The sequence below is a fragment of the Chanodichthys erythropterus genome, chromosome 4 (genome assembly GCF_024489055.1).
Source record: "Chanodichthys erythropterus isolate Z2021 chromosome 4, ASM2448905v1, whole genome shotgun sequence".
NCBI classification, from domain to species: domain Eukaryota; kingdom Metazoa; phylum Chordata; class Actinopteri; order Cypriniformes; family Xenocyprididae; genus Chanodichthys; species Chanodichthys erythropterus.
Genome location: NC_090224.1, coordinates 6,794,248 through 6,819,132, shown reverse-complemented (window position 1 = coordinate 6,819,132; position 24,885 = coordinate 6,794,248). Strand labels below are relative to the sequence as shown.

Below are 24,885 nucleotides of genomic sequence, written 5' to 3'. Positions count from 1 at the left end.
AACACACTGCAAAAGTAACCCAGGAGTTTTTGAAAGAAAATAAGTGGAATATACTGCAATGGCCGAGTCACATGATCTCAACCCAATCGAGTATGCGTTTCACTTGCTGAAGACAAAACTAAAGGCAGAAAGACCCATAAACAAACAACAACTGAAGACAGACACAGTAAAGGCCTGGCAAAGCATCACAAAGGAGGAACCCCAGGCTTTGGATCAGGAGTGTATCTTAACCATTTATGATCATCCCACCCATCCCTAATGTAGAGAACAGTACTTTTACTATTATCACTCTCAAACTGGTCTTTCACACCAATACTGCTTGATGGCCCAATCACAAGGCTGCAGCATTCTGCTCTACTCCATTTATCATTCCATATCCGAGAGGCGCTTTATTTGGACCATTACACAGCCGTCTCATCCAGAAACATATTAGTGCTTCAGGCTGCTCTACCTTCCCCTCCACTTTAAAGTTCAGATGAGTTTTCTCTGGTTGGGAACTGATAGTGGCACCCTGCTTTACTGAGCAGATTTAATGGTACTTATAAAAATGCACAGGAGAAGGCTAATTAACAAGTTCATTGCCCTCATGAGCACACAGGGCTACTGCCTCTCCTCTCTCACTCTCCCTTCCTCTAGCTCTTAGTCTTCTCACTTTCCACCACTCTATAGATCCCTTTCTGCCACTTTTTGCCTTTCTGTCTAAATACTTTTGAGAATTGAGCCTCAGATTCAGGTGTATTTGTTCTGAAACTAAGGCTTTTGACAGTGTTTGGGATTGACAACCATATTTACTAGTAAGTCTCAAATTCTGTTCATACAACAGCTTTCAATAGCGGCTCAAATACTGTCTGTATGATAGCAACTGGAACGAAAACACCAGTCTTGTACCCCTTTTACATCAGCATTATTACATTATGCTTACCAAGACTCCATTTATTTGATCCAAAATATAGTAAAAACAGTAATATTGTGAAATATTGCTACAATTTAAAATAACTGTTTTCTATTTTAATATATTTTAAAATGTAATTTATTCCTGGTGTTAAAGCTGAATTTTCTGTAGCAAAAAGTTGTGCTGCTTAATAATTTTGTGGAAACGGTGGGGATTCTTCAGGATTCTTTGATAAATATAAACTTCAAAAGAACAATTTTATTTGAAACAGGTAAAACTGTCAGGGGGTAGAAATTCTGAACAAAACTTTTATATGATTGTGTACATGTGTGAACTGATTACAGCCATTATGACTTCTTACCTTTGCATCAAAACCAGCATGTAACTACAAACACTGAACTTGTAGATGTTCTCAAAACCTATAAACAAACACAAGAGATGCAGCATGCGTGTTTGTGGAAAGTAGTAACAATTTTGTGTTACGTAGTAACAATCAGTTAGGTCAACGTTAAGCAAGATAGTGAAAATGTGGCCCGATTTTAAGAAAGGTTCAGAATAGGGATGCACAGATGTATCGGCCAATCATCAGTATCGGCTGATAAAAGCATTTAATATATATTTAGTATTTTAAAAATATATAGCATTTATTTATAGCATAATTATGTCTGAAAATAAATAGCAGCTGAATATAATAGTTTGGGCTCTGTTTTTATATTTCCCAAATGAGAGGGTTTCCTGTTTAGTTTACAGCATTAGTTGGGAGAGATTTTTTTTCCTTTAACCCTTATATTGTCTTTGACTTTTTTTACATTATCTATCTAAACACACACAAACCACACCAACTATTGGGATTGGCAGATATCATTCTGAATAGGGATGTGCATATCCATAACTGAGGCAGATGCGATACGCATCTCAATGCATAGCCAACAATACGATACATTAAAGATAGATATGAAGCAGCTACCGGTGTGATGCAATACGATTCACCCCTATTATGATGCATCCGATTTCAATTCAATTCAACACAATGCGATCCAATGCAATACAATGCAATGGAAAGAAATATGATGCTATGCAATTCAATATGTAGGGCTCTAAACTTTTTATTTTTTCTCAAATTCTGTTTTATGTATTTTTTTCCAAATTAAAACATGGATGAAAAATTGTGATTATTCCTTCCAAAATCTTAATATTTATTATTGTATTATTTGTATAGTAATAATTAATATTGTATTATTATTAGTAGTAGTAATATTACATTAAGACATACATTATACCATACAATAGTAATACAATAGTAGTACAAGGTACTACAATAGTAATAGGGCTATACTTCTGTTACAAGTTAAACTGAACTTTTATTTTGACGGGTTGCCATGATCTTGAAGTTTCTGTGTGTGTATATGATATGACAATAGTTTTTTTCTAAAAATTAAGCATCATGTGTGCTTCAGTACGTGTAGTACACATATTTGCGCATCTGCGGCATTCAAGCAGAACATGCACAGGAATCATATTCAAAGAGTCTTTTTGTGGTTTAATAACAAATCACGATTTAATTTAATTGTACACACCTACTTTTGATTTATTCATCCGAAATTTGACAAATTCCGTGACATTCCGCGTTATACAGTAAATTCAGTTTTTATGAATGGATTCCGCGATTCCGTCCATGTTTTCTCCAACACGGAAATCAAAGGGACCTAAATATGGTACAGATAGTTTGCTTTTACTTCTTTGGTTCAGTCAGAGAGCAAATCATATATTAACTTAAGGCCATGCGTTAGAAGTCAGAAGGCACTTTTCACAAACATTGTAGTGCCATATTAATCTATATTCTATGAGACTCTCAGACATGCCTCGGTCTCTGTAGCGTTGTGATACGTCATATACATGTAGCAGCAGTGGTGATGAGAGAATGCACTTGAGAAACAGTTTACAGAGGAGAAATCTGTTACGTGTGGTTGTAGGGACAAGCACAACGACGATGAAGATGACGAATATAACAATACTTTAATTCCAAACAGAGAGAGACAGCATACACACGTGTTGATACAAACGAGAACGGACGAAGAGTGAGGGCAAACACAGGATATAAATACAAGAGACTAACAAAGGAACTAAACAAGGTGATGGGATAATTAACAAGACACAGGTGGATCAAATGAACTAATAAGACAGACTGGGGAAAAACTAGGTCACAGGACACCGTACATGTAACATATCGCCCCCCTCCGGGTAGGCGCGGCCTCGCGCCGTATGGAGTTCAGAGGAGGGAAGGGTGGGGGCTCTGGAGGAGGGCGAAGGGCAGATGAAAAAAAACCAAGTCCACAGAAAACAAAAATAGTCCAAGGGGGAGTGGAGGGTGGGAGGAGCCAAGGGGAAGCCTGGAGCAGGAGGAGCCAGATGTTGGTCCAGAGACCAACCATGATGAGGCCCCAGGGTGGAGTCGAGGATAGGAAGAACCATCGTGGGGAGATGAGAGGCGCCACCCTGGGGACGGCCGATGGAGAAGCCACCGATGATGGTGATCCAGGTGGAGTTGGAATGCCGGAGAGCCCAACCCACACTGCTGGATCTGGAGACCGAGCTGGAGCCGGGACGACGAGCATCCGAGGTGGAATCCGGGAACCTGAAGACTGAGATGGAGGCGGTGCGACCGAGGACGAAGGAGGAGACGGGGGGAAGGAGGAGCCAGGCGAAACCGTAGGTGCAGGCTGGATGACGTCTGAGCAAGTCGGAGCCTGTGGGACGAGGGAGCCCGGTGGAGTCTTGAGGCTGAAGGTATCCGGTGGAGCCGAGGGAGGGAGGAGCTACGGCGAAGGCGAAGCGTCGACAGGCCGCGGTGGAGTGTTGGACTCGAAGGCTGGAGGCGGAGCCAGGAGAACAGTCCACGGTGACACTGGTGGCCTGAAGCGTCGAGTCGGATCCATGCGTTTACGTGATGGAGTTGATGAGAGGCTGAAGGGTACCAGGGGAAGCAGAGATGAGATGGTTTGAGGAGGCGGGAGAGGGAGGTTGGGAGGGAACACAGGGCTGGACAGAACCAGCAGGGGCACAGACAGTTCTGAGCTGGATGGGACCAGCGGGGAGACAGACAGTTCTGAGCTGGACGGGACCAGCGGGGACACAGACAGTTCTGAGCTGGACGGGACCAGCGGGGAGACAAGACAAGGGAAATTTACCTCCTCAAACACATCCAATAAATCCAGAAAAGTTTCTGTAGACATGACGATGCCATCCGCCGTGTTGATGTTGTGGTCAGGGCTCTCTTCCCAGCTCTCGAACTCCACTAACACTCCCTCGACAGCACACGATGTAGCGGACTCACGCACCTGGTCAGACACACCTAGCGGTTCACATCCCGGGGTGACGACTCCTTCCGTCCTCTCTTCAGGTTCGGTCTCAATCGTCCCGGCAGGTTGATCTCCGCGGTCTGCGGTGGGCTCTCGTTTCTCCATCGTGCACATAGTCGATGGCGGATGGTTGGTCTCTGGATGTGGAGTGGTGCTGGTGTCGTCCTCAGCGGGGCCGATGGTGAACTGGGAGTTGTTGTTCACCAGCACCCACTCCGCGTATGCGGCGAAGTCTTCCGTTGGACCGCCCGCTGGAATGCGTGCCTTGGACCGCTCGCTCAGGCCGGTACGATAGTAAATACAGAGCGAGCGGTCCGGGAAGTGAGTCAGGCACGCAAGCTGGAGAAAGTCACTGGTGTGCTGTTCCAGCGAGCGGCCTCCCTGCTCCAGGCAGAGGAGCTGGACTGCGGGTAGAGCCATGAAGGATAAACAAAAATAAAAACTGGAGCAAAACGCCGCAAAAAAAAAAACTGTTTAGGTCCGTTCTTCTGTTACGTGTGGTTGTAGGGACAAGCACAACGACGATGAAGATGACGAATATAACAATACTTTAATTCCAAACAGAGAGAGACAGCATACACACGTGTTGATACAAACGAGAACGGACGAAGAGTGAGGGCAAACACAGGATATAAATACAAGAGACTAACAAAGGAACTAAACAAGGTGATGGGATAATTAACAAGACACAGGTGGATCAAATGAACTAATAAGACAGACTGGGGAAAAACTAGGTCACAGGACACCGTACATGTAACAAAATCGATCTACATATAAAATAATGTTCACAAATTATTGTTCACTTTCTAAATAATAAACATATAGTGCATCTACTAATAATTATATATAAATAAATAATAATATAATATAATATAAATAATATGCAAATATGTTAGAAACGATGCATCGCAATACAAATGCCAACTTGTATCCGATGCACTCTTTTTAAATCGATGCATCACATCGTTAACTTTTATGCCGATGCACCGATGTGAATCGGTGAATCTTGCCATCCCTAAAGCTAAATAATAAGCTATCGGTATCGGCTGAGAAATTTTGTACCGGTGCATCTCTAGTTTAGAGTTCTTACCAGATGAGCACAGTCTTCAGCACGAGAATCAGCATTATTCTAATGTAAAAGAGCACTGGTACACTGTTACACAGGAGAAATACTACAAACATCGCTTTGTTACTTCTCATTATTCTCTCAAACCTCCCATTAATTAAAGGGCTGTGAGGTATTAGCCAGCAGCTTTGGAGTATAAATCACTGAATAATTCTCCCCTGGGTCGAGACCAATGCATCAGCAACTTCAGATGGGCTTCTCTTTTGCTGTTTATCATCCTGATTGATGACCCCGAACGGACGGAAAAACACAAACGCATAACTGCGGAAATAATTCAACAGAGCAGAAAGTAACTCTTATATTGATTACCAAGTCAGATTCTTTACAGATGAACTATGACACAGCCGGAAATCAAAATACATTATAGAAAAGGCAGAAAGATTCAGGGCAAGTGAAAAAGTGACCTTATTTAAATATCATAGTGGACTTGCCCATTTGTTAAAACATCTACATGAGAATGTATACTGGTTGATTACACAACTTTAATGTTAATACATTAAGACTTTTAAAAAAAAGAACATTTCCCAGCTGTGACTTTACTTCCCCTTATTTCAAAATCTGTCTGCTTGTATAGGGCCCACAGTGTCTTCTGCACGTGTTCTCAGTCTGATAACTTGCAGCAAAGAGTGAAATGAATAATATTCAATAATGAGTGTAGTGGCTGCCTGGAAGACAGGGCCTGTCCTCGGAAGACTCTTTAGTCTCAAATGGCCCAACACACACTATGTGCTTACAGAGAAAAGATGACTGCCCCAAAGAGATGAACTCCAGTGGCAAAGAGTGTCTAGCTTGAGTGAACTCAGTAATTAGACCCTTGTGCATTTGTAGGGAATATGTGGGACATGCATGGGAAAAGGGAAACCGTGGTCAAATAGGAGGATTTTAGACTCTTAAATGGATAGTTCACCAAAAAAAAAAAAAAAAAAATCGATGCAGGAAAGGAAATCTTATTTGTATATTGGAATATTCTTGATCCTCAAGGCGGAGGAGCGAAGAATTGAGGAAGCATCCATTGGAGTATTGAGAAGCACACAGGGAAGCATATATGAGGGAGAAGGGCTTTTAGAAGCCGTGGCAAATATTAGAAACATCTTTTGGAAAATGACTTATCGCGAGAGGAAAATGACTCGTCGAGTTTTATTTGCATGACATCCGTTAATGGAAATGGCATCATGTCTCAATTTTTATCAACATTTATAAAATATCGCAAATGTTTTGCGCCCTTAAGGGATTAAACAGACAGGACAGCCCACATCTTATATTTCAAAAGAGATCTGTGGATTAGTGTGAATGCAGCTTATTAAATCTCCCACTGTCTATGATGTCATCAGTAATAATCAAACAGTAAAGCTGTGAACGAGAAAAGTCACTCACAGCTCTTGAATAGAAAACATTCAGATACTCTTTAAATACTGAAAGCACTCTTTGTTTATGGCTTGTAATATGCCCCCCCCCCCCCCCCATTACTACTTGCTTTTATGTTTTGAAGCTATATTAGTTTATATAATTAAAATACTTAACTTAAAACAACTGCTTTAATTTAATTTTTTAATGTGTAATTATTTTGAAAAGTATTTATAATTACATATGAAATTAAATAAAACATTTTTTTTAGATTTTCAAGTCGGTAAACAAATGACTAAATAAGAAAAAAAGTAGATCAAGAATCGTTTGGAGTCGGATTGTGAGGATTCCCACCCCCTGTAGTTAAACCCAAACATGAAAATTCTGTTATCATTTAATCACCCTCATGTTGATCAAAAAGATCAAAATGTCTCTGTGTTGTTTGTTCATACAATGAAAGTCAATTAAGTCCATTATATGGACAAAAAGAGAAACACTCTTCAAAACATCTTCTTTTTTACATTAAGCCATACAGGTTTGGATCAACATGAGGATAAGTTTTCATTTTTTGGCTTAGCTATCCCTTTAAACTTCGATAAGATCATTACAAATGCATCTTGTTTATGAAATTAGAATGAATGTTCAATTGACATCCATTTCTATGTATTATATATTCTACACCGCATTAAATAAAATATTTTACAAATATGTGTGAACATACACTACCATCCGAAAGTTTGGGGTCGTTATGGTCGGTATGGTCAGTTTATTGTTCTTAAAATAAACTCTTAGGCTTCATTTATTTGATCAATCCATGTTTCAACAGCTACACTAAAACGTATACTAAATGCCTTATAAGAAAAACCACCAAATAAAAACAATATTGTAATCCAAAGTTAAAGTTTGATGCACCGTGTACAATGTGAATAACATCATCTCCTGTCAATGATAAAGGAGCAGCGGACATATCAGAGGGTCGGTCTTATGAAGGCAGAGCAAACCAGGCCTATTAGATTAGGCTATTTTTGTACCTGCTCTCCTGTTTAATGGAGTTACATGGCTCTGGATTGCCTGGGCAAAACTGATTTTAAAATAAGAGGACTGACAGGCTGCCAGATATAAAAACAAACAATAACTCCATCTGAGTTGAGCTCTGCACATTTTTTGGTAGACTGCCACACAAGGAGCAAAGTCAGGGACTTTTGAGTAATTTACAAGAATTTTCAACTCCAGACTAAATCTTACCGCTCGGTTAGAGTACGGGCTCATGTTTTTTTCTTCTCACTCTCTCTTTGGTTGCAGTACCATCTGCTGATTTCCTTGTGCTTGAATGATATCAGATATTACACAAGCAAAAAGTGGATGTCACTGGCTTTGATTTTGCAGATATTCAGATGCCAATACCTTCATTCTGCAGACCTAGAGCCCCCCACTCTATACCCCACTTTTATCCTCTGTCGCCTGAGCCACAGACCTCTTGCGTTTGTTCACAAGCACAGGTAGGGAATGCCTCTGCTCTACTTGTACAACGGGAAAGTCTGCAGGTGGAGGGAGGGAGCAATCGTGGGCCTCCATCCCTGTGGGTGGCTCATCCACACTCATGACAAAGTGCATCTAAGCAAAGGTCAGTGCAGAGCCTGCAGGCAACGGCTGCTTCCCCCATCCTACCTAGTTAGTCATACTCAGCGGGAAAAACATCACTCCATCATCCAATGACGATGAGTGGTGAAATGAAAAAATAAAAAGAGAGTACAAAGATGATTCAAAAGCTGTGGGGGTGTGGAAAGCTAGATGAGACGGTGAGGGTGATCGATGAAGGCGACTCTCCAAAGTCTCTGGCACACATCCTAAAGCCCTTTTTAATTAAAGCTAGGAGCCTGGTGTAGGGCCAGACCTGCGAGCATGTCCTGTCCGTTCAGTGGAGGAGATGTGGTTGAGCCAGAACGTGACTCCTGACATTCCACCACAATTCCTGACATTTGCCAGTGGCATTGGGCTTGATGCGCAAGAGGAAGAGCAAGAGCTAGAAAGAGATATTGCTTGACTCCTATTGCAATATCTCCTGTTCATACATTTACACATGTACAATTCATACTAAGATTTTATCAACAATTTGATTGATTTTTTTAAAACTATTTTCAAAACATAACGAAAATAATGTGTTTCTCACCGTAACTTAATTATTGTCAATGTTTGAGTTAAATATTAGCCTTCATTAATATTACATAATTTGCTTGCTAAATGTTTCAAACATCTCAGACTACAGCACTGGAATCTAATCCCAGCCAGATAGAATTGTCTGTGAATGTCTTTTTTTTTTTCGTCATAACACCTCTCCTCATTTATTTTGACCTTTGGTGAATACCGTAAGCTAATTTTCTCGTTGTGCTGCCTGGTGCACTTTCATTATGGATTTAGACCTTTTGCCAAGTTTCTGAGTGAAATAACAGTTGGTCGTTCAAGTGCCTGTTGGCATCCCATCCAACATAAAAAGCTAATTAAATCAATAAGGAAAGCCCGATCCCGGAAACTGCTCAAGAGGGCCGCTTTAGTAGTAGGTCACGATTCTTGCCTAAATAGATTCCTTCTCTTAATTATATACAGACGTTATAAATGAATATAACGGCCACATCCAAACAACAGACCAACCAGCCTTATAGTAGTAACTACAGAGATTCCTATCCCAAATGAATCAGACATCCTATTTAAATTATTTTAATAATCCACTCTATCAGTACTTAGGGTGCTTTCACACTGGCGCCTGGAACAAACGTCCTTGACCTGAATCCAATTGATAATTTGTGGAACTGAAGACTGATGGCAAGGAAGCCTTCCAACCTCAAGGACCTGGAGATCTATGCAAAAGAGGAGTGGTCCAAAATACCAGTGGAAAAGTGCAAAAAAACGGTGTGTGTAAAATAAAGGCTTTGCCATTGATTATTGAGAAAGGGTATGAATAATTGTGGACAAGCAATGTTTTGTCAAAATGTAAAAAAAATTAAATAAAAAAAAAAAAAGTAAAAATTAAATATATATATATATAGCTAATATTCTTAGTTAGTATCTTTAACACAATGTTTTACTTTCTTTTGTCATCTTTTTGTGCCATTTCCAGCCAGAAGATGCCTATTTGTCAAATAAAAATTCACCACAATTAAAAATTTGTCCTGGGTATGAATAATTTTGGGCTTAACTGTATGTGTCCAGGTATCCTGAAGTAGGCCTATTCACACAAAGTGGCAAAACAACTCAGAAAAGACATGACACAATATACAAAGTTCACAACCTTAAATCTTGATTCTAAACAGGGCAGCAATTTGTTTTATCCGCAGAGATTTGTGCCTATCCCAGATAGCATTGTTAATGGCAACGGCTTTAATAGCACATTATGTTACTCCTACCTAAGGCTTTACCTGCTCTCTACAAACTTTACCTGCTCTCACAAACTTTAGGATCTTGGTGTTGCCTTTGTCTTTTCAACAAATTAACAGAAATGCACACCTGTATCATAAATTGAGGTAGTTGGCAACACACAACCCTAAATATGACACTTAACTCCCTGAGGTCCGAAAACGCGCTGGCGCGTTTTGCAGGATTTTTTTCACATTGCAGCAAAACAGACTTAAAATACTCCATAATTTCTTGTCATAGAGACATAACATATCAATTGAAACTATAGAATGTCTTCTTTTATTTGTGTACACTCAGAGTAAAAACACAATGTTGTGCTTTTTGTAAAATAAAGAAAACTAACATGATGCGTGATCTCTCCTCTCCCTCTGAACGAAGTCCAATCTGATAGTTCTCCGAAAATGAACTGTAACTTATGAATACTAATGACAAAAAATGACACTTATGTCTAAAGAAACGTTGAAATGTCAGGTTTTAAATTGTGCAAGTCAAATCGAAAACAAACATTCTGTGTTTATGTAATCTGTATGAAATGAGAGCCATGTCAGAAGTCCGAGATTCAGCTCATTACCCGCTAATGCGGCCACACCCAGCACTATTCAGACGCAAATTCAGAGGCAATACTTGTGTGCATTGTCTCAATCATGTATTTATTGTCTTGAAAAGTGTTTATTTGGATGTTAAAGCCATGGTTAGCGATCTTTAGAAGACATGCCGTTAGTTCCTAGTTCCTTTTCTTCTTTATATGAATTTGTGGTCTAAAGGTGTACAGAGCGCCCTCCGGCTGCAAGTATGAATTGAAAACACAGTATACAGTACTCACAGTGATGACAATAAATATTACTTCTCAGTATAGAAAATTTACATAAATATATAAGAATCCATCAATATTTCTCCAAATGTGCATGCTTTTAAGCTAAAAGCCTATATGAAATGCCATAGAGGTAACATAATTGTTCAGACACTTTGCATCACAGAAATACATTATATTTTAAAGAATATAATAGAATACCACTATTTTAAATTGTAATAATATTTCACAGTATTGCTGTTTATGATGTGCTGAGACATTATTACAGAGGTTTTTTTTACAGCCTACCTGACTGAAAGGCCTCATTAATATGCAAGTCATTTTTCACATTATTATGTGATTCTTTTGTCCTCTCAGGTGTAAATGGCCCATTATTCATGATGATTCATGCCTCCATGTATACTGTGTTTCTTGACAAAAAGTGTCTTACAAAAACTAAATCAATATATTGTTTTATAGGCAGCATAATTTTTACATAATTCTGAAGCAAAAACTCTAGTCTACAACGTCCAATACCCAGAAGTCTTGTGAACACAGATTTAATATACTTTTTTGGCCTTATTTCAGTGACTTAAGTTTTTTGTTTTTTCAATAACCACGCATAAACATTATTCCTTCAACAATACAAACATGTACATACATGTTCCTCACATATTATTGTAGCCTAGTTTGTGCTGAATACAGTGTAATGACACTTTTGTCATTTATATGTTTATGAACAACTGAAAAAAGCACAAATGTCAGGGCATGTCAAAGCTTCTCCAAGCCCCAAATCAGCCTCAGACTCCAGAGGGTTAAAGTTCTTCATTGCAGAAAAAAAATCTGAAAGTTGATGAAACACCTAGTTATGATTTATATTACATTCTCATTTAGCATTTTCAAGTACGGGTAAAGGCACACTAAAAAAAAAACAAAAAAAAACATTCAAACTAAATTCAAACTGCTGCATCACGAGAATCATGATCAGCTTCAGTAGTATGTAATTAACCTAAACTGGAAAGCATTAATCAGCAGTACATAAAAAAGCTTTATGGCCTCCGCTTGAAGCTAAGACTATTTGAGGGTCTTGAACTTATTTGCAACTTAGCATACCATCTTGTGCACACAGCAATTGCATGGTTTTCAGCCAATGATTGTCAATCTACTAATGCTCCTCTATTACCAATGTCCAGCAAATAAGCTCAACAACACATTGGACAGAGGGGAAGGTGAATGTACAAGTGTGTGAGTGGAGGTGAATGGATCCTGACTCCTAGATTCAATATGCCAAGAGAATTTCTTAAATTCACAGTCAGTGAAAATGTCAGTGGGAGTTACATACCCCTCATCCTTCTGCACTATGATCCAGAAATGATCTTGTATGAAGAAAGGTATCTTTAAATGTTCCTCTGTTTGAAAAGACCTATGAACTAGGTATGTGCACAACGACTAATTTTGTAAACATTAAATTTGCAACAGAAAATTTGCAACCAGCCCCCCGGAGACAGTCTGTATATGCAATCCATTTGAAATAGACTACTTAATCTATGAACAGTCAAATCCCATAATTAATGCGGCTAAAAATAGGTCAGATACATGCGGTGTGCTTGCCTTACATTATGATCATTGTGTATTAAACTTAAGCATTCACTTAAGCAACGTTAGCCATTATAGACATATTTATTCAAATCACCTGAATCAATAGTCAGCGCAGGATCAATAATTTCAAACCTAATAGCCTATTATAAACAGATTTCCTGAAATAAAGGTTGGTCTACATAAGTCAGCACGTTAAGGTACTGTTGTTTGTTACCACAGCAACCACTGGCATGTCTGGGTTTAAACACGCTTCTCATGTATGAAAAGTATCTGTACACATGCTAGTTTGATATGAAGGAAAAGTTGTGTAGGCTTTCAAAATACTCCCTCACCTCAGTGATCCTCCAGGGGGGCCATAAGATAACTTAAAATGAATTTAAATAAAATTATATTTATAATATTAATATGTTAAATTTATAAAAAGAAAAATTAAAATAATTTAAAAAAATTAAATTAACAAAGTACCACCTCTCTCATATGTTTTCTGTGATTGTTTCGGAGCAGCCAAAGCTGTTTCTCATTGCACTGTGTGAAGTACAGATTGAACGGTGGCTCAAAACGCCCAACTGGGAATTAACATAGGATATGCAAACTACATCTCTCAGTTGGATAAAGAAAACCAATGTTGCTAAAAAATTTTTGATGGATGACATTTGTAATGAAAGTAAAGACAATTACAGTGACATAGAGGAGTCGTACATTAGGGATGCGTGAGTGCGTTATTATTGATTCACAAACAAACCATGTATATGTGTTCTCGGCTCTCTGATCGCTACAACATACTTCTGCATGAACAGAGTTCAATATATTTGCGTAGTTGTCAAATGTTTTTGTGAATAAAGGGAGGGCGGAAGCTTGCCGTATTGATTCGGAGAAGAGGGGGGCCTTGGAGTAAAAAAGTTTGAGAACCACTGAACTAGTCGAATAGTCTTACACATCTCTACTATGAACAACCCAAGAATTAAACATCTGAAACCTAAAATTTAAATGAATTCAAAAAGTGTAAAATGAGCCTGGCTCACCAGTTTCTGCAATCCACACTTGACATACTAAACATAAACTAAGTGGCTTTATTTGAAAGTATACTGGTCAAAACAGAAGCCAAAATATAGCGATAAAAAATGTAGGCAACATATCTGACCCTTTCAACACCTTGGAAAACACTGTATACCTCACCTGCAAATACAACACATTCACTGAGAAATAAAACAAAATGGCATTATAATAGCTCGCTGTGAGTGAAGGAACCACATTAGCATTGGATGGTCACCATTGTTAACTTAAATTACGTATATCAATCTTTAACTGTGCACCTATACTTTTACATTGTTGTGTAATGTAGAACTACACAGAAGTAGAGCCCCTAACTTTTCACTGTGTGGGGCAATTTTACACTTCTGACACAGCAATTTTCCCTATAGCAAGCTATCCTACTTGCACAAATTTGAATAATTCAGAAGTGTGATAAGCTGGAGAATTTTCGGTCATGCTGTACAAGCAAAAACATTGCCTGGTATCTCAGAAAAGTGCTGTCACCTGCCGTGATTCACCTGATGAGAAGATACAGAGAGAAGAATTTGTTTCGCTTAATTTCTGTTTTGTGTCACAATGTGTTTTTGATTTGGCTACACTTAATTACATCCTAAGATACCAAAACGCTTAATTAATGTTGACATGCTTTGAATTAGCATAAACAGGCACATACACTTGCAAGACAAAACAGCCTTCTGGACAGGGAGACATTAGCTTTGCTTTTTCTCTCCCTTACTTTGATTGTCAGGAGGGGGAGTCAAGCCGACAGGCCCGGAGGGAGAACGGCTGACAAGAGGAAAGAAGTACTTGCCATTTCAAAGCTCTCTGTGATATCCTGTTGTTTTTTAGGCAGCGACTTTCTGCCTAGATTTTAAATAACATCACATACCACAAAACTATTACCCATAAACAATGCACATTCTTATATTTTTGACCTAAATAAATGAAAAACAACATGTAAATTATTTAAATAAACAAAAATCTAAAATCAATTGTTTTAAATGCTGTAAGTGAATTTCGACATCACAACATTGTAATGTACAATTTGAGATTTGCTAAAGATTATTTTAAATATATATAAAATTAATGTTTTTAAAGATTTTAATTTTAAGTTAGTTTGTGTTAGATGATGGAAAAGGTAATGTAAAAATGTAAATAAAAAAAAATTAAAAAATCCTACTTCTTTTGTTGCTACCACTACCACCACTGCAAACATCTTGATTGACACATAGGTTAGCACCATAAAAATAATATCAAATTCTTTACAGCTTAAGGTAAAAGCTAGTGAGGATGGGCTCTTATGGCTTATAGGCTACTATAATTTGTCACAATAACAATCCTAATGTCTCTGAGCACCTCTGTAAGGTCAGCAGAGTTCGCCATGTGTTTCTGACTGCCACGCATGTCCTTTTTTGGGCTTAAAAGAGTGTGTTCTTTTCCAAGAGCCCAGGAGCAATTTCATCTAATCTATTTCCCCTCATCTACATCCTTAGCAGTTCTGTTAAAAATAGATGCAGACTAATCTTGAGATAAAAATATGTACAATTCGACAATACTCTGGGTTTAATCAGTACTATGTGTATTCTCCAATAGGGTTATTATGGAGACATTACAACAGAGAGTAATACAGCATAGCATTATGCATTGTGGCCAATTATTGGCCTGGACTACCTAGATAAGTGGATGTGTGATAAATGACCATTTAAAAAAAAAACATCTTATTTTATCTGTATCAGTCTGGTCTTTTGGGTGTTTAAGAATGTCAGTTACTACTTCAAGAATCAGTTTATCCAGCAGTATGGAAGTAAAATAATGCCAAATGTTTTTGAAATAAAAAGCTTGTTGAATTGCACTATTTGAAAAAAATATGCATTACATTAGCTGTACTTGCATTTAGATGCACTGTATTTTTAAGGCTTGCATTTTTATGGGCTGAAATTCAACATGGTCGTATATTTAGGCTGTGAATATTTCAATTAAAAATATTTCACACACATTTTCATTATTAAAAATTCAATAATTCATATTCACCTTTTAGATTTCACTTCCAAAATATTCATTCTGTTTAAAAATACAACCTATAAAATTCAACTAGCAATTTTCAGTCCATTTTATTTCGCTTTACAAATTCGCTTCCACAAATTCAGTGGCTCAAATTCTGCAGAAAATTCAACATTTCACATCCGGGAACTGCAGGAAGAGCAGTAGAGTGCCGATGCATCATCTCTATCTGCTGTTAGTCTTCTTCACCAGCAGGTGCCGCTAGCGGCTGTTTAGGAAGACCAAAGCAACGCTAGTAAGTCATTCATTCATAAAAACGGATTTACAGAATTAGAGCAAGCGGTAAGTGAATGTGTGATGATTATCAGGGCCAGTATAAATGCAGAAAAGCTGATAAAGACACAAAAGCTGCATTTATGTTTAATTCAGTGTATTTACGCTTACTTTCCCAGTGTAGCTACAGCTTTCTCTCCAGTGAACAAGATAACGTTATTGCCCGATGCTGGTGTATAGATCAAACGTTAAATCTGAGATAGACATATATTTTTCTCTGTTGTTTAGTTTCCTTAACTTTATATCGCAGCGCTGTGTTGTAATTCTAGGGCTTCCCTCATCCGTCATAGCTGCCATCAGGACATATAAACTCTTAACACAGCTTAATGGACTCGTACAGTGATATAAAAGACCAAACTCGCACCTCATTTGTGATGTAGGTTAGACTATATAGGCTCCAAGAAAGCAGATACTGGCATTAAGTTGATTTGACGCTGAACGTTTGATTATGATATTCGCAAATTTAGGGACTGTCTCTAAAGTTACAACATTATGTATTCACGTTTCTACCTTCAATAGCATTTAAAGAGAATGACTTAGTCACAAAACCAACTGTAAATTGTTCATCTAGGTGTCAGGTATAATGCAAACCTTTTAGATTTTTGATGTTTATTAAAATAAAAGGTAACACTTTATATTAAATAGTTGATATGAACGAACAATGAACTGCACTTCTACAGCACTTACTAATCTTTGTTAATGTTAATTCCAGCATTTACTAATACATTATTAAAATCAAGAGTTGTATTTGTCAACTTTAGTTAATGCACAGTGAAAGTAACATGAACAATGAACTGCTGTATTTTTATTAACGTTAACAAAGATTAACAAATACAACAACAAATGTGTTGCTCATGGATAGTTCACATTAGTTAATACATTATGAACCTTACTGTAAAGTGTTTCCAAATAAACTGTCAAGTAATATGTAAAGATTACTATGTATTTCACTACTGTATTGGATCATACAAAAAAATGCCATAATTTAAAGCTCAATAGCATATGATGAGAATGATTTACAATCACCAAAACTACCTGTGAAGTGTTCATCTATAGGTGCCAGGTCGAAGAGTGATGCACCCTTCTCTCTCTCTCTCTCTCTCTCTCTCTCTCTCTCACACACACACACACATATTCAAACACACTCAACTCAAAGTACATGCACATATACTTTTTCTTTTTTTTTACACATTCATCACACAATTAGTTCTACTTAGTTAATTTTATTTCTAAATTTAATTTAAAATTTGTATAAGCAGGATAATCTATGATCAGGTAAAATAAAAAATGAACAAAGTAAAAAAAAATTGTGTGATGAACGTGTAAAAAAAAAAAAGAAAAAAGAAATAGTATATATGCATGTACTTTGAGTGGGGTGTGTTTGAATATGTATATGTGCATGTGTGTCTATAAGAGTTTGGTAGAAGGTAGAAACGTGAATACAGAATGTCGTAACTTTAGAGACGGTCCCTAAATTTGCGAATATCATAATCAAACGTTCAGCGTCAAATCAACTTTATGCCAGTATCTGCTTTCTTGGAGCCTATATAGTCTAACCTACATCACAAATGAGGTGCGAGTTTGGTCTTTTATATCACTGTACGAGTCCATTAAGCTGTGTTAAGAGTTTTATATGTCCTGATGGCAGCTATGACGGATGAGGGAAGCCCTAGTATTACAACACAGCGCTGCGATACAAAGTTAAGGAAACTAAACAACAGAGAGAAATATATGTCTATCTCAGATTTAACGTTTGATCTATACACCAGCATCGGGCAATAACGTTATCTTGTTCACTGGAGAGAAAGCTGTAGCTACACAGGGAAAGTAAGCGTAAAGACACTGAATTAAACATAAATGCAGCTTTTGTGTCTTTATCAGCTTTTCTGCATTTATACTGGCCCTGATAATCGTCACACATTCACTTACCGCTTGCTCTAATTCTGTAAATCCGTTTTTATGAATGAATGACTTACTAGCGTTGCTTTGGTCTTCCTAAACAGCCGCTAGCGGCACCTGCTGGTGAAGAAGACTAACAGCAGATAGAGATGATGCATCGGCACTCTACTGCTCTTCCTGCAGTTCCCGGATGTGACATGTTGAATTTTCTGCCAAATTTGAGCCACTGAATTTGTGGAAGCGAATTTGTAAAGTGAAATAAAATGGACTGAAAATTGCTAGTCGAATTTTATAGGTTGTATTTTTAAACAGAATAAATATCTTGGAAGTGAAATTTGAAATGTGAATATGAATTATTTAATTTTTAATAATGAAAATGTGTGTGAAATATTTTTATTGAAATATTCACAGCTTAAATATACGACTGTGTTGAATTTCATCCCATAAAAATGCAAGCCTTAAAAATACAGTGCATCTAAATGCAAGTACAGCTAATGTAATGCATATTTTTTTTTCAGTTAGAGCAATTCAACAAGCTTTTTATTTCAAAAACATTTGGCATTAATTTACTTCCATACAGCAGGATGCTTCCAATATTCAGTCAAAGTCAAACTTATATTTAATCCTACTATTAAGTGTAGGGTGGTAGCGCTTCTTATTGCAATCAGGCCCTCTGAAGCCGCCTTTCATTTTGCACAACTAATACATTGCTCAGTTTAAACCTTTTATCGCTGCTTCAATAACGACAGGTGTGGGAGTCCTCATTAAATGCAACTTCCTCATGAATAATTTTAAAAAGCTAATGTTAAAGCCATTTGGCCCCTAAAGGCAAAGCCTGTCACCAGCCTTCAACTGGTTACTTATCAAAACCGCCTTTTACAGTTAAATCCTCAGCCCTCACACGGTTGTTAATAGCTATGTTGCATTTCGCCCTCAAACATTTCATGTCACAGACTGAAAACATAATATTAAAGTCTTTCAGGCTGCTCATGGTAAATATTGATTTTGTTCACTTCATATCTGAAGAAGTAGCATTAGCAAGCATGTATGCATGAGGCAGGTATTGATGCAAGGCACATACTAATGTATTTGTCATAAATTCTTATGAATGTCTTTCCCCAAGAACTGGCCGTTGTTGTGAGAGTACATTACTCAGGCTTAAACCAGAAGGCTAAAACTCCAGAAGCAGATTGATTTCACAACCCTTTCAAAGCTGTGGCCTCATTGATCTGGCTATCCTGAGAGCCTGACAGGGACCCCTGATGACAAATCTAAAATTTCCTCCCCCTGTAATGAAGCGGATTGAGCTTTGTGTCAATTGCGAACAGCAACATACTTTCCGGACATGTCCATTTCTCAAAACGGGAAATGTCAGGAAATGAAAATTGTTTCAGCAAGAAGAGCAATCTATTAAACTGCTTCTAAGCTACCTTCAAAATGACGGCGACAAAATCCGATTAAATGGACTCGCCTGTCTTTCTGGCAAGGCTTGCAGCCACAGCCAGTTCATTCATTTTGGGGATTGAATTCACTGCAGAATCTGGCAACATGACACTGAGATAAAATCACACTTGTTAGAAGAAATCCTAGATTGTAAGACTTATTTGTGACACACAGAAAGCTACATGAACACCTCTCTGAGGTGATGCAGATAAATGTGTTTGAGCTTACAAAATGTGTTCTACCCAACTTAAGATTTATTGGTTAGACTTTATTTTATGGTGACGTAGTTACATTGTACTTATTAAGATAAGTACTGAGTAATATTAATTAACTACACGTACTTACTATAGAGTTACTATTAGGGTTAGGGTTTGGTTTAGGATTATTTACACATAATTAAGCATAATGTACTGTTATTATTATAGTGAGTACATATAGAATCATGTAACTACATCACCTTAAAATAGTGTTACCGATTTTTCTAGTTTTGCCGCCTTGGTCATTATTTTTACGACCCAGATTAGGGACCAACATAAGAAGCCGGTCAAAAGAAGTTATAAACAAGATTCGCAATGGCCAGGGCAAAAAAGATCAATTTATTGGTAGTAAAAGTATCAAAACTATAACAAACAAAGAAAACAAAAACAAACCGGAGACCGCGGCGGCAGAAAGTGCATCCTGTTTGTTTTCTTTATTTTACAAAAGCACAATGTTTTGCCGTTATTTTTAGTTTTTTTTAAGTTGTTTCTGCTGTTATCAGGAAAAAATGCAAGTGATTGCGCTGGCACCTCCATGTTGTTCTAATACTGTAGCTTCCACACTCCGCACAAACACAAACACAAACACATTTAATTAGGTTAACAATAGAGCAAGCGGCTATGTAGAGTGGTTACTATTTACATGTTTCAAATTATAAGCCATATTTGAGGTGATGGATGATATGCGAATGTTTGTGCTTCCCGCACATGCATCGTGCTGCTTTCGTGAGCTGCCGTCACAGGCCCAAGATGGAAGAGAAGAACTTGTTGAACAAAGTCGTTATTTATATATATTTTTTTGCGCACAAAAAGTATCCTCGTCGCTTCATAAAATTATTGTAGAACCACTGTAGTCACGTCGACCGTTTTAATGACGTCTTTAGTACCTTTATTGATCTTGAGAGCGTGAATGGCATTGCTGTCAATGGAGGCCTCTCTGAGCCACCGGATTTCATCTAAAATATCTTAATTTGTGTTCCGAAGATGAACGAAGGTCTTACAGGTGTGGAATGTCATGAGGGTGAGTAATTAATGACAGAATTTTCATTTTTGGGTGAACTAACCCTTAATCAATATGTCCCTCACGGGCTACGTGACGTTGCCACTTCCTGTAGAGTTATTTTTCCTGCGACAAGCCAGCTAATAAAGTTTTGGTCAACCAACATTTAGTTGACTATTAGGGAGCAGCCCTACTGTGTTCATTTTTAAACATTTGCAGAGGTCAACGTTTGCCAATGTTATGGACCAACTGCTAAACAATGAGTTCCTCCACTGCCCGCCAGTTATTTTTAGCAGTTTGTACTAGGTACTAATGAACTAAGACAGCGATATTGAAAAATATACACTTTATTGATAATGGCTACAACATACAGGCAAGCAGATGCATAGAATATGAATACGAAAATGCTTAATTTGTCTTCATGCATTAAGACATTGATAGAAGAGGACCTAAATCAGTATACACCTTATTAATTAAACATACTATATAAAGGCAAGCAGATGAACCCAGAATATGAATGCAACATGCACAGTTTTGCATTAAGCATTTTCCCTTAGAAAAACAATATAAAGAAAACCGTTAACATGCAATTTAGCATGTTGCATTCATATTCTGGGCTCATCTGCTTGCCTGTATATAACACACATGATCAATAAGTGCTGTATGTTGAATTTTACATTTTAAGATCACTATCTTAAGGTGGTCACAGTCTAGGCAAAATTTTGTAGGCAAAAAAGATCTGTTGTCCATTGTCTATAGCATAGCGATGTATTAAGTCATTTTCAAACAAAGCAGCTTTCTATTAATCATGCAGTATAATCGCTTGTCCAACTTGAACATGAATGAAATCTGCATCAGGAATTTTTTGCACTCACAGAAAACTCCAGATCCCACTGGATTTCACCAGTGAAATTTCACCAGGCAAATGTAAATGTGACTGCACCTTTAGTAAATGAAGCCATGTTAAAGTGATACATTTCTTTGTTCTGCTGGACACAAAGGAAGATATTTGGAAGAATGTTTGTAACCAAGCAAACCCACCCCCCCTCCCCCAATGACTACCGTAGTAGCCGAGATCTGCTTGGTTACAAACATTCTTCCAAATATCTTCCTTTTCTGTACAGCAGAACAAAGAAATGTATACAGGTTTGTAACAACTTGAGGGGGATTAAATGATGACAGAATTTTCATTTTTGGGTGAACTATCCCTTTAAGTGTCTTAGAACTTCCAGCTGTTTTTATTGATTGAAATACTGCAGCGGTTGCTGTATATGGAGGGCAACTGTGAAACGCAAGTGCCAAAAGTTTATTCACATAGATTTATTTTTCTTATTTAGAGAGGTGATGTAAATATTCACTGGTTGAAAAACATATGTAATATTGACAGACCTGAGCAGCAGTTCTATAGATGTCTAGCCCACTAGGTGTCACGTTTCTAAAAACTATGAATCAGGACTGCAGTGACATTACAGGGTAGAGCTACTCACCAGTTGGAGGCAGAAGCCTTGGGGGTGGTGGAGGAGGGGGTGGAGGCGGTAACGGTGGGTAGGGCCTACACTGGCATGGCAACTGGCAGCTCCCTTCCAGCGGTGCCACTGTGGTTTGGGAGCATGACTTTTGGAGCTCCCCTTTTGCCAACTAGGGTAGAGAAAAAAAAGCACTAATTCAACTAGTGTTTTTGTCACTTCCATCACCATGCCATTTTAGTACAGCAAAAACTTGCATAGTAAATTTTTCACAATAGTACTTAGAATTTACAATGAAGAGAACACCACAACAACACAAGCACTCTCTTTTTTCTCTCGGCACGCTGGCGAATGGGAGCTCCCTCCCACTGAAGTGGAGAATGAAGGGTGTGTGGAGGCTGAGGTCTCTCAAAGAGAGCACCCACCCACACCGCAGAGCCTCAGACCCCCAGAGGAGTGGGAGTATTGAGGGGTGAACCCTGACACTGCCTCCCCCTAATAGGCCATCCTGGAAACACTTTTGCTAGTCTTGTGAGCACTGTTGCCACAGGGGACAGTAGTAAAAGACCAAAAGCCATGTCTCCAGAAAACAGTTCAATATCAATGACTTTAATCAGGGCTGGAACTGAGAGGGGATGCACTTTCAATAAAAAGTAGTGCATAATAAAGCACTGGTCTTATAGTAAATACTACTATTAGATGTGTAAGATCAAAATATTACACAAGTATGTTTTCTTTCAACCATCAAGTGCATTCAAGTCATAAACTATTCTCCAAATCAAATCTAAGCATATTAATTTGAACTGTCGTAGGTTAATGATTTATAACATATAAATTACGTATTTAAATGCCATTTATGATTTAATATTTGTCAATTCCTAAATTACAATGGGGTCTGACAGTGATTAAGTATACAAATACAAAAGAATATAATAGCTAGATATATTCATACATGATTTGACCAATCTCAGCGCAGTGGTCAAACACTGTGATCGTTATGCACGTGCACTTTCGCTACAGTCCGTTATTGTACTTGACTATGAATTATCATCAACGACTGAACTACTCAGTCCAACTTACCTGCAATAACGGAAGAAATACTGAGAGAAAACAGTGACTGAACAGAAACGGCAAAAACCCCAAACTGAGCGGCAATAAATTTCGGATAAACATTCCTCTTCTGTCTCTTCACAGTCCACCTGGTGAGGACGCGAGTCTGAGGTGCATAAAAGTCATTTATTATCCGCTTCTCAAGGCTTACCAACGATGTTTTCCCCGAGTTTGAGCAGATATGGTCTCTGAAACATTCTCGTCCAATTAGAGCGACAATAATTGGTGACATGGACGGGTTTGAAGCAACATAGGAAGGACGCTATCGCTGTTTCTGAGGAAAGTTGTTGATCCTCCGCGCGCTGCCGTGGCGCGTGCCGTATCCACACAAGAGTTGCGAAGCAAAGTTCTCTCCGCGCGCGATTCTGTGTGAGTCGAGCGCTGAATCAGGATTCAGTTCTTGTCAAGCATGATGAGATGATGGCAGTACACGGCACAGAAGTTACTGACACTCAAAACAGCACGGAGAACACACGGTGTCTCGGCGAATCGCTCGGACGCCGGTGCTCAAGTAGGTCCCAAAACTGTAGACTGTGGATTCACCTCTTCATTACTTCTACAGCACCAGCTGACGTGAAGGCGTCCACTGAGAGACGCGCGCCAAGATAACGCACTGTTATTAATGTAATAGCCATTTACATTAGCGACGAAATAACACGTTTTTTATCGCTTCCGGATTTAGCTAAAAAGATGTATTTAACGAGGAACATTAGGGTTACGTTTGCGTTAGACAGTGAGCATGTATTCGGGGCGAGTTGAATGTACTCTGCAGAGTAGACAGACACATGAGGCAGTAAGGGAGAGAGCCGAGGGGGAGGGGGGCAGTTTGCCATCCACAGCTTTTGTTTAGGTGGCAGAATTTTAATTTTAGCTTGCGTGGTAAATTTAAGGACGTTTTTTGTGCAGCCTATGTATTACCATCAAAATGGGATTTGATTAACAGCAGAAAAAAATAGTTTTAATTAAAAGACTTCAATAAAGAAAAGATAAAATAAAGAAATTGTAAATGGCAATAAAAGTGGTAAAGTACTGGAGCAAAGTATAGAAAAGGAAGTGCCGGTGTCTTTATATAAACAGTTAGGCTTGTGTCTGAATGATAATTTTTGTTTGATGGAACAAAAACATTTTTGCTTTCTAATTACTGTATGACAAAAGCTAATTTGCATAATGCATTGGTGCTAAAACTACAGTTTAGTCCACTGCAAAGCTTACATGTGTGCTTTGTGATATTATATAAGATTTAGTCTTTGAAGTATTAGGTCATGGAGGCAAGGCAGCATACTGTTTGTTTGAACATTTATACACTTATGTAAGAGACAAATCAGTAAGATTTCTGTACAATAAACATTCAGATTTTAGTTTTTCTAAGAAAATGTTTGTTCGTTTATTTATCCATGTCTTTTTAGATAACTGGTATCAACCTCAGACAAAATAATTTGCCAGATCTATGGAAACCCTACTTAGAGGTTGTTCCACATTATTAAGCAAGTCACAGTTCTCATGCAATATGAGGAGGAAGAAAGATCTTTCTGAAGATGAAAAGCATGAAATGGTGCAATGTTGTGCAAAAGGCATGAAAACAACTAATATTGTGTGAAACTGAATGGAGATTATCGAATTATCATAAGATTTGTGAGTGATTTAGAGCACAGCAGAACTCGGTCAGTTAAAGGCTTATTAATGAAAGTTCCTGTCAAAAAATTTTATTGTATTAAAAGGGCAGCTATAAAAAAAGCCATAATCGATAATACATCTTTCAAAAAAATCAAAGAAATGTGTGTGTGTATATATATATATATATATATATATATATATATATATAT

General features: G+C 38.0%; 1 protein-coding gene across 1 annotated transcript in view; it reads right to left on the bottom strand.

Annotated features, from left to right (window-relative positions):
* LOC137018394 (proline-rich membrane anchor 1-like) overlaps positions 1–23,795 on the bottom strand; it is a 79,552-nt gene extending 55,757 nt beyond the window's left edge. Inside the window, exons 1-2 of the mRNA XM_067383016.1 lie at positions 23,033–23,795; positions 21,974–22,124 (exon numbers count right to left, since the gene is read on the bottom strand). Of these exons, the coding sequence (XP_067239117.1) occupies positions 21,974–22,124; positions 23,033–23,125 (244 nt within the window). The 5' untranslated portion in view covers positions 23,126–23,795. The remainder of the gene's footprint in view (positions 1–21,973; positions 22,125–23,032) is intronic.
* Positions 23,796–24,885: the final 1,090 nt, after the last annotated feature.